The sequence below is a fragment of the Mus pahari genome, chromosome 4 (genome assembly GCF_900095145.1).
Source record: "Mus pahari chromosome 4, PAHARI_EIJ_v1.1, whole genome shotgun sequence".
Taxonomy (NCBI): Eukaryota; Metazoa; Chordata; class Mammalia; order Rodentia; family Muridae; genus Mus; species Mus pahari.
The window spans coordinates 96,827,350-96,838,838 of NC_034593.1; the positions used below are offsets into that span (position 1 = coordinate 96,827,350).

At 48.4% G+C, this 11,489-nt stretch overlaps 1 protein-coding gene across 1 annotated transcript in view; it reads left to right on the top strand.

The window, feature by feature from the left end:
* The window catches only part of Kcna10 (potassium voltage-gated channel subfamily A member 10), an 11,491-nt gene extending 990 nt beyond the window's left edge, over positions 1-10,501 (top strand). Inside the window, exon 2 of the mRNA XM_021196716.1 lies at positions 8,880-10,501. Coding sequence (XP_021052375.1) covers positions 8,936-10,471 — 1,536 coding nt within the window. The 5' untranslated portion in view covers positions 8,880-8,935 and the 3' untranslated portion in view covers positions 10,472-10,501. The remainder of the gene's footprint in view (positions 1-8,879) is intronic.
* Positions 10,502-11,489: the final 988 nt, after the last annotated feature.

Here is an 11,489-nt window from a genome sequence, read left to right on the forward strand (position 1 = left end):
AGGAGGAGCAGGAGGAGCAGGAGGAGCAGGAGGAGCAGGAGGAGCAGGAGGAGCAGGAGGAGCAGGAGGAGCAGGAGGAGCAGGAGGAGCAGGAGGAGGAGGAGAAACAGTTTTGAAACAGGGCTGTTAGGAAGTTTGGAGGTACTTACAAAAAAGAGAGGGTGGCATCTGGCATCTTGTATCCAGCGTCAACATGAGGGCGCAGGTCTTGGTGGCCTGGCCCTAGGCCACCTCAGCAGGGAAAGGGAAGCAATGGAGAATGTGTGGGGAGTGACTGCTGGCAGCTGGAACCGGAGTCAAGCTCATTGCTCCCCTCTATCCCCTGATAGATGTCACATGTGTCCACACAGCTGGAATTGGTCCCAGGTCCCACCACAACATAGAAGACAGAGGAGCACAGAGAATGCTGGCTAGACTAGGAGTAGAGGGATTCCCCTGGAGATCTCAAAGGCATGGGAGCAAAGGTCAGACCTAACAGGATTCTCAAAACCAAGCCAACAACTCGGAGAGGGGCACACACCTGTGACCTCATAACTCGGGAAGCAAAGGCAGGAGGATTTAAGTTCAACCCGGGCCACACAGCAAGACCCTGTGTCAAGATGATGGTGATAACGACAGCAACGATGATACGGATTTTGTAAATATAGGCCAAGGCAGGCAAGTCCAGCATCTGACACACATCACAACCAACTTTTACAGAGTCCCTGTCATAGTACCTAGAGTTTTCCTAAGGTTCCACGTGTCCGTAGCCTCTGCGCCCTAGAGAAGAAGAATCACAAGAGGAACCAACCTGCTCAGGGCCACAGGAACTAGAGTTTGTTGGCTGCCCCTGCTCCCATGCTTGTGACCGCATGGCTAAGCAAAGTGCCTCATAGGAGGATAAAGGAAGGAAGGGGTAGGGGAAGATCTTAGGTTAATTCATCCATGATGAATTGCAGCATGTCGTCAGGTCACAGAAGATGAAAGGGCTGGTCCTAAACCTTGGCGTAGGCTCCTGAGAAGCACTGACAAGTGCTAGGCTCAGATCCAAACATACCAGCGTCAGGTCCCTCCCTCACCACATCCTGCCCTAACCACTCTAGATGGGTAGTGCCTTCATCTTTAAATTTGGACAATAATAGCAGTCCTCCCATCTCAAGTCTACCTGCTGTGTCAGCTAAATGAAAACAAGAGTATAAGAACATTTCTTAGGGGTTGTACAAAGCAGCATGAGACAGAGAGTAGAAGGGTCAGGGAGGCTACCAGCTTCTTGTGCCTTGATTCCTCCAGCCTTTTCATGTAGGGACAGATGTGGCCAAGACTGCAAGTCTACTTTGACTATCTGTCATGTCACATGTACTTCGGTCAACACAAATTGGGTGTCCTGAGTGGGTGGGCAGGTGTTTCTCTGCCTGTTTTAAAAAGCAAACAACAAAAATGTAGGAAGCTAAAACGACTTCCTTCCTGTTATGCAGCTAGTGAGAAGCAGAGGCCAAGCTGGGATTCACATCCCTGAAGTCCACGTATAAGCCCCGTTTCCAGATGACAAACTGGCTTCTTCACATTTTTCCTGGCGTCTAGAAACCTGTCACCATAGAGACAGATGCACCCTTCTCTCCCAGGCAAATAGGGAGGCAACAGGGGCCCTTAATGCACAAACCTAAGAGGTCCAGGGAAAAGAATCCAAGAGACCTTTTTCCTAGCTGACTTTCAAAGTAAAATTATTTTCCCCAAGATCAGTAGGTTCTGGTCCCCACTGTTAATAGCAGCTGAACTGTAAGCCTCGCATTGCTACCAGAATGAATTATCCTGAGCTCATTCTTTTCAGCATTGTTGCTGCTACTCAGGGTTTAAATGAAAGAGCTCTTGCCTGCATCTTTCCATCCCTTTCAGAAGATAGCTTTGTCCTTGAGCAGTCCTCACAGGGAGAGAGACACACTGCCCACGCTGTGCCCATCGACACTCTAACAAGGAAGAGAGCCATGTGACCAGCCATCTGAGCCCCCTCCAGTCCTCTCTGCCTTCTATTGCTGCAAGCAACAGAATATGCTCCTGTTCTAAGAGGCAAAAAGATTAGGTTGGAGAAAGGGGTCAGACACCCCTGGAATAGACACATCTGTGCAGTGTGGGCGGTGTTGCAGGAGTCTATCCCTATGTAGCTACATATTTGCTCAGATATCTTGGTAATTATGTGTGTAATATACATGTGTCTATAAGTATTTGTACAAGAAGGCACACATGTGTCTATGTGTGGGCAGATGTTGTTCTGCGTGCATGCATGCACATATGTGTGTGCATACTTCTCTCTCTCTCTCTCTCTCTCTCTCTCTCTCTCTCTCTCTCTCTCTNTNTGTGTGTGTGTGTGTGTGTGTGTGTGTGTGTGTGTGTGTATGTGTGTGTCACAGTTTCCAGACAGATTGAATGAACTCACGTGAGCATCACACATGTGTGTTTGCTGTTGTGGAGTTAGAGGATAATAGGGAGAACGTTGAGTTTGGAATTAAAACACCCATGTGTCAGTCACAGCTTCCTAACATGGACTAGTCATACACCTTCCTGGACTCGGTGTCTCTCTGTGCTAAATGAAGATAAGGATCCCTGCCAATGACAGTGGACACTGCCAGGCTCAAACCCCTTGTGGATTTGGTGTGCACTGTTAATCTGAGGTGAGCAATCACCACACCCATTGTGCCAGGGCAGGAGGAGACAGACTAATCAGAGCACAAGGGAATAGAGATCGGACCACAGAAGTTGGCCTCTGCCGGCCTGCCTCTCACTGAGCATCACATGCATCTCAGGAAGCCTCTGAGAGAGCCCTGCTCCTGCACCAGGAGGTGTAGAACACGGTACCAAGAGAGGGCATCCACATGGGAGGTGCTTCTGTGTGGCATAAGTGCCTCTCCAGCAACTCTTGGGGCAGAAAGCAAGGACGTCACCATAAGTCTGAGGCAGCTTAAGTCAAAAGCCCGACCAACTTGTCCTTCGTCACAGAGGTGAGCAGATGGACAGACAACGCAGGATCAAGAGCCACACAGAAACTGAGAGCTGGCCCTTGTCTCTGCCTCCAGAGCCTATACCCACAGTCACTCAATGTGACAGTGTTTTGCTGAAGAGAGATGAAAGTGGTGGCCTTGAGAGCTAGCCTGGAGTGGACCACCAAGACTTGCAGCTAGCTGGCCATAGAGTAAAACAGGGAACTCAAAGATGAAGGGAGCATAGAGAGGCCAGAAATTCCTTCCAGCAAGACAAGATCGCCCTCTCCTGTCCAGACATAGCAGCTCCACAGTCAGTCTTCCACCTCCTTTTCTGGCAAGCCTCCACTCAGAGCCCCACAAGGCAATGAAAACCAGATTCCACACTAGCCCTGCCTGAGAACTCCCTGGTCTGGTCTCCTCCATCAACTGACAGCTCTGAAACATCTGACCTTGCCAGTGACAGATACCCGTGTGCTCCCTGTCTCTGAGACATGGGGCCTAGAGGCACAGTATACACAGTTGTCTTTGCAGATGACTTCTTGTAGTCATTATCAGACTCTCTGACAGCTGCTACCTTACTTGACTATGGAGGAGGTGTTAGGTTGCTAGGCAACCAAAGACAACCTGTGTAGGGAGGCCGAGGAATGGGCTCCAGATCCTTTCTGCTTAGTGCAGCTCAGTGACCTTGCAAAGTTAGACCTGCAGCACCAGCACCAGCACCAGCACCAGCCACTGACATCTGCATAACTGTTAGAAGCCTGCGGTGGAGTGCACAGAAAGTTCCAGGTTTGATTATGGCAGAGACCACCCACACCGCATAGACTCATCAACATCTATGTATGGACCAAAAGTCCAGACATGTTATAGAGTCGCGGTGAAGCTGGGGACACTGTGATCTGTGCAAAGGCAGTGGAAATGGGTTAGAAGGACTTCTCAGTATCTAAACAATGTGCCTTGGGCCATACAACAAGTCTGTCCAGCTCTGACAAAGAGCAGTAAGATGACAAGTGTCCTAGGGTATTTGAGACACCCTAGGACAGTGGGTGGCTAGATGGTTCCCCAGTTCTAGGTATTGCAGGATACAAACATAGCCAGCCTCTGGAGGAAAAACACGAACCAATAGCACTGAAAGATATAGACAAACTTCGAGACAGCTCTCAAGAGGACAGAAGTATCTCCACCTGGCACCCTTTAGGACAGCTTTCCCTTCAGGCAAGGTTAGAAGAGTGGCCTGCACACACGGCGGCCGAGAAGGAGGATTAAGTGTGCCATGGGGAACGAGGTCCATCTGCACACTGGTGCAGCCAGCACTGTAGCCGGCAAGAATACAGATTGTGAGAGGAGTCAGACATTGTGATCCCTGTAGCCATGGGTAAAAGCTCTGCTTGGAGTCAGAGCAATTCTGAAGAGACTTTGGAGGGCCCAGCACATAAGAGCTAAGACTGCTATTAGAAGTCACACCAGCAAACATAACAATGGAAGCTGCTCCAAATATCATCAGCTCCATCCTCACTGGGGGCCCTTTCCAACCCAGAGAATGATACCACAGACTGTGAAACCAGGAAAAGAATGAAATTCAAAATGACCATTGAAACAAAGTGAATTATCTCCAGAGGAGTGGCTTTTCTATCACAAAATGGCATGAGGCAGGGGGTTGGGGTGGGGGTTAGCTTCTATGGCCAGAGGCTGCATTCACATTTCAGACTTTTCTCTGCTGGGGAAACACACACACACACACACACACACACACACACACGTGCACGCACACACGAACACGCACACACTATCTGGTCCTCAGAAGGGCAGCCCTCCTCTATGGATCCAGAAACCACAGTGAGCCCAGGTCACAGGTTGCAGTCCCTCTTGCTAATAAATATCTGCTGATCCTAGCTAACTAGCAAGAGGGCCATGCCTTCTAGACACGACAGAGTTGACAGAATCTCAACAATATGACAACCTAAACAAGAGCTGCATAAGTGCCACACCAGTCAACATGCCATCGTGGGCCATCACAAGGCCCAGCCCCTCCATGAAGAGCTACGGGCAGTCAAACAATGGATTCTGAGAGGGGGAGAATCCATTTTCTCCAAGGATAAGCCCTGTAATGGAGTACTCAGTATCAAGTGAGCAACCTTAAGTACATATGAGCAACACTGAGCAGACTCTGTGATTCATGTATTCATCTACATATAATGAATATAGAAGAAATCATGAACTTGGGAGAGTGGAGACAAAAGATGAATTGGGAGATACAAGTAATGTAAACGCTGTACTTGCAAGTGAACTTCTCAAAAAAATTATTTTTAAAGAGTCTCTGCTGATCCCTTATAATGTGAGCTGTCTTGGAGCTGGGCACCATGTGAGTTCCATGCAAGAACACATGTGCAGCCCGTGGCAGCCTGCAAAGCACCCTCCCGTGTCATTTCCCTTGGTCCTTACCCAGATCTTGCAGAACAGTGGCAAAGCATGCACTCTGACCTTGGTTTGCTTGCTCTCCTTTTATCCTGAAGGATGCAGTGACATCCCGTGATGCACACTGGATCTAAAGCACGCAGCCTGCTGCTTTCTGGTATGTGTATACACCTGCGAGACCATTACTGGTGCCCACTTGGTGATTCCTCCCGTCTTCCCACCCTCCCTCCCAGGGCGCTGCTGATCAGCTTTCTGCCGCTGTAGATTGGCGTTTCTGAGGTTTTGTATTCGTGAAGTTATTCTATATGTTCTTATCTGGCTCCTTTGACTCAGCCTATTTTCTTATTATAGATGACAACAGGGAGGCTTGATGAGACACTGGAGGCAGTTAGTGTAGACAACAGTCCTGGCTCGGAGCCCAGCATGCTTCCTGCCACTCATACTTACCACTCCATCATCCCATCACCAGGCACTAACTGAGCACTTGGGTGGGCTGAGTTTGTAAAACTAGGCATGGCCCATACTCTCAGGAACATGCAATTACTCTTCCCTGTTTTTATTAACCAACCTCGTAAAGAATATTTACCAAATAGCCACTCAGTGTGGGTGCACTGCTTAAAATGATGCTGTTCCCCCAAACCCTCCACCCTTCTCTTATCTGCCACCTCAGACTGGACACTGGTACTGAGAGTGATCCAAGGTAAATCCTGTCCTTCAGGAACATGCACAAAAAAAGGAATGCCCTGGCAGGCATTGCCTGTCCTCTGGACACTTGGAAGAGGTTGTAGGCACTGAGGTTGAGCCCATGGATGGTGTCCTTCCACATGGAGAGCTGAAGAGTACTCAGTGCAGCAGGCCAGGGCACACAAAGGCAGGTAAAGCTGAATTGGCCAGTATAGGCTCTGTGGCAGATTATAGACCATCTCCACCTGACAAAGAGGGAAAGTGGCCTAGAAGTGGGACAGCTTAGTGGTGGGTCAGGAAGAGCATATTGGAAGGGCATTGAGTTGAGATTCCTGCATTTCCTTACATAAACACCATTTCTCCCCTTGAGTTTGCTGTAATGATGAGGAAGGGGTCTAAGGAGGGTGAAGGGAAGTTACCCCCATTTAAAGAAAAGGTAATTCTCAATAATCTCTCTCTCTCTCTCTCTCTCTCTCTCTCTCTCTCTCTCTCTCTCTCTCTCATTATACCTTTTCTTTTGGGATTCAAGTTTGCACATGTGAGTTCAGGTACACATGTCCTATTCCCAGAGGGCAGAGAAGGACATCTAGTGTCCTGTTTTCTCTGTCTCTGCCTTATTCCCTTGAGACAGGACCTCCATTGAACTTGGAGCTGACTGCTTTCTCAGCTGGACTGGCTAGCCAGAAAGTCTTAGCAAGCACACACGCTTCTTGCCTCAACACAAGGGGGGGGGGGGGGGGGGGGGGGGGGGGGGGGGGGGGGGGGGGGAGAGAGAGGGAGAGGGGGGGTATAGGGAACTTTTGAAGGGGGAGAAACAACAAAAGAGAAAGGGAGGGGGGGGGGGGCGAGGAAGGGGGAAGGAGAGAGAGGAAGAGAGGGAGAGAAAGAGAGGAGAGGAAGAGAGGGGAAAGGGAGGGGAGGGGGAGAGGAAGAGGGAGAGGGAGAGAGAACTGAAATTAGATGAGTATGTGACACACCAGTTTTCACATGGGTACTAGGGATCCAAATATATCTCTTCATACTTGCACAGCAAGCTCACTTACCCACTAAGGCTCCTCCCAGCCCCTCAGCATAGTCTTTCAGATGGGAATTACTATTCTTCTTACCCATTTCATATACCAGAAAACTAAGAGTTATAAAATCCAGTAGTTTATTCAAAAATATTCAGCCCCTAAGTAGCGAAACAAAGCTCCAAGCCAGGTCCCTTTCAGCCACACAGCTAACACTTTAGGGTCACCTGTGTAGACCCAGAATTTGAACTGCTGTCAACTGGCTCTCTTCTCAAAAAAATCTTACACACAGTTCCGACCTATGTTCCAACCACTTGCTCCTTGCCAAGCCTCATGCAAGGTGCCCGTGTGGGTATCTCTTCCGCAGTCTGTATAGAAGGAGTAGCCCAGTGAAATCAGGAAAACAGCAAAGGCCACACATGCCCAAGAGGCAGAGCAAGTGTTCAGCACTCTGACCTAACCACCTCATTCACATACATGGATTGTGACGCAGAGCAGGACAAGCCTCCAAAGAGCTGAGATCCCGAGATTCTATAAGCCTGGCTCTCCAGCCCTCAGTCCCCTGTGGTGCAGTAGAGATGGTTCTGGGCCAAGAGACTACAACAGAGCTCACAGAACTCTGCAACACGAGCTATAGAGTTGTTGGAAGTCACTTGCCCATGGGATACAATACAGCTGTCTTCTAACTATTGCCAACCATTGAGATAAGGGAATGTGAAATCACTTTGAAGAGACTACAACGCTGTACACAGCAGGGCTCCCTGTCCCCTGTGATGTAACTATTCCAAGGCCATGGTCCCTACAGATACCACCTCAGGTTAGGTCACTTACCTCTGCCCCCACACTCACTCTAGCCTGCCTGCCTAGTGCTCTTCAATGGAAACAGAAGCTGGCAGGAGCCTGGAGAGAGAGTGTTCATCTATGTTCATTCATAACCAAGCTTTGGTCCTAAGCCTACCCCAAATGACCCCTACACAAAGAGATGGGACAGGGAGGGAAGGAGAGAGGGGAAGGAGTGAGGGGAGGGAGGGAGGGAGGGAGGGAGGGAGGCTGGAGAGAGGGAATTCCACTGAAAATTATTCACCTTGATTTAGAGCTCAAAACTTGCACTGGGTAGTGACTTCTAAATTTCCTGAGATGTGGAAACACTGGCAAACACAGCAATAGATACAGTCCTCTCTCTGCCAAACATCTCACACATGTATCACACTAACTCTACCCTCAAAGATCTCCTTCCAGATAAGGGGCTCCAGTCTTGAAGAAGACGCCGTGGATCAGCCACCCTGCCTCAGTCTTTTTAGTCTTCCTGAATGCCGTCCCAGACCTCACAACTTTGCAGAAAAGAGCAGAGCTTTGGCTAGGCTTCAAAGATGTAAACGAGAGGGTTTTTAAGAAACTGACTTGACTGTTGGATGCAGAAAAGAGGAGTTAAGAGTAGCAATGGGTGTGGGAACATGCTGGATAAACTGACGGCCGTCACATGAATACAACTACACTTTCATTATCAAGGAGCATTAACTTTCTCTTTTTGGAGACCACCTTTATGCCACTGTGTTTATAGGTTTCCTACTCTGGAGAACGTTTACCCCTCATCACTAGGATCATCCCTCATACTTTATTTTAAACTAGTAGCTGATGTGTACAAAGTCAGAGGAGCAAAACAATGCCAAGGAAGGATTGCTGCTGGAAACACCACAGCATTCCTCCCCAAGCTAATGCTAAATCATTGTTTAATTCACTGCTATACCTTGCCTTGACAGTCAAGAGACAGTGGAATCCTACCCTGACTCCGATATAATGAATTCCTTCTTCTCCACAGCTTCCAGCGGGTAGCAAAGGCTGGGGGTCTTCATGCTGCTTCTCTGACTCCCTAGAATGGATGTGTGTAGCTGGAAAGAAATGGAGGTTGCTCTGGTCAATTTTGAGAACTCAGATGAAATCCATGAAGAGCCAGGCTATGCCACAGACTTTGACCCAACCAGCTCAAAAGGCCGACCTGGTATCAGTCCCTTTTCCAATTGGAGAGTCCTTATCAGTGACAATACCAACCATGAAACTGCCTTCTCCAAGATCCCAGGAGAGTATGTGGATCCCCCGGGGCCTGAGCCAGTGGTCTTGAATGAGGGAAACCAAAGGGTGATCATCAACATTGCTGGGTTGAGGTTTGAGACTCAGCTCAGAACACTTAATCAGTTCCCAGAGACACTCCTGGGAGACCGGGAGAAAAGGATGCAATTTTTTGACTCCATGAGAAATGAGTATTTCTTTGATAGAAACAGACCTAGTTTTGATGGAATCTTATATTATTACCAGTCTGGTGGGAAAATACGGCGGCCAGCCAACGTGCCTATCGATGTTTTCGCTGATGAGATCTCCTTCTATGAACTGGGTAGCGAGGCCATGGACCAGTTCCGGGAGGATGAAGGCTTCATTAAGGACCCTGAGACACTGCTGCCCACCAATGACTTTCACCGGCAATTCTGGCTTCTCTTTGAGTACCCCGAGAGCTCCAGTGCAGCTCGAGGCGTGGCTGTGGTCTCAGTATTGGTTGTAGTCATCTCCATCACCATCTTCTGCCTGGAGACACTCCCAGAGTTCCGAGAGGACAGGGAGCTGAAGGTGGTCAGAGACCCCAGCATCAATACAAACAAAACAGGCCTCTCCCAGACCATGTTCACTGATCCTTTCTTCATGGTGGAATCCACCTGCATTGTGTGGTTCACCTTTGAGCTGGTGCTCCGGTTTGTGGTCTGCCCCAGCAAGACTGACTTCTTCAAGAACATCATGAATATTATTGACATCATCTCCATCATCCCCTACTTTGCAACCCTCATAACAGAGCTAGTACAGGAGACCGAGCCAAGTGCCCAGCAGAACATGTCCCTGGCCATCCTGAGGATCATTCGTCTGGTGAGGGTCTTCCGCATCTTCAAGCTTTCTCGACACTCTAAAGGGCTGCAGATCCTGGGGCAGACGCTGAAGGCTTCCATGCGGGAGCTGGGGCTGCTCATCTTCTTCCTCTTCATTGGGGTCATCCTTTTCTCCAGTGCGGTCTATTTTGCTGAAGTGGATGAGCCAGAGTCCCATTTCTCTAGCATTCCTGATGGCTTCTGGTGGGCTGTGGTCACCATGACAACTGTAGGCTATGGTGACATGTGCCCAACCACTCCAGGAGGGAAGATTGTGGGTACTCTGTGTGCCATTGCTGGTGTCCTCACCATCGCCCTTCCTGTACCTGTCATTGTCTCCAATTTCAACTATTTCTACCACCGTGAGACTGAGAACGAGGAGAAGTCAAACATCCCAGGAGAACTTGACAAAATCCTCAACAGCATGGGCTCCAGAATGGGGAGCACTGAGTCTCTCAACAAGACCAATGGCAGCTGTTCTGCAGAGAAGTCCAGGAAGTGACCATCCCAAGGCTTCTAGAGTCTCTGAACCTCTCTCTCTCTCTCTCTCTCTCTCTCTCTCTCTCTCTCTCTCTCTCTCTCTCTCTCCCTCCTCTCACTGTTTTCCTAAGATGAAAATTATGTTATGTGGCCAAGAGGCCATCTCTGTGAGCTCTCTTAATAAATCCATGTTTCTATTCTATTTCCTGGACTGTTTCTTCTTCAACACATTACAAGATTTCCTCTCCTTTCCTATAGAAGTATTAGCCCAGCTCCTGCACTAGACCTATGGATGCTACCCATTAGTATGAAAGTGCAGATGCCAAGCCTGCCCATGCCTAGTGAATCAGAATCTACCTTTTAACATAATAAAGATTAAGAAGTGTGGGGTTTGGTATTCCTTTAAATGACATATGTTAAAAGACCAGAACTGGGCTGAGGAGGTGGTTAGTAAAGTGCTTGCCACGTAAATGCAAGAACCTGATTTTGGAGTTTGAATGCCCACCACCTACATACAGACTAGGCAGGTATGGTCTAGTGATCCTGTTGCTAAGGAGGCAAAGACAGGAAACCCCAGGAACAAACTGGCTATCTGGAGTAACCCAATTGACAAGTTTCCGTTTCAATGAGAGATCTTGCCTCGAAATATGAGATGAAGAGTGTGGAAGAAAACACCTAACATCAGGCTTTCACATCTAACTACACACATGAACATGCATGCATACCACATACGCAAGTAAAAAAAAAATACATACAAAATAAAATTTAAGTAATATAAAAAGCCAGAGCTGTAGCAATGAATATAAATGAGTTGCTTCTTACTGACACCTGTTTAGCATTGCATATGCTAAGTCCATTCACTGAAATCATATCACTGCCTCCCACTATAACCTGTACAGCAGGCTTGATTATGTCTCTGTTGCCAGCCTGTCTGATAGAAATGAGCATATTCCAAAGAAGTAGTAGTTGTGTCCCCTCCTTTTGGCTAGCAGACTATTCCATACCCTAAGGTCACACAGGAACAAAGGCAGTCAATCTCC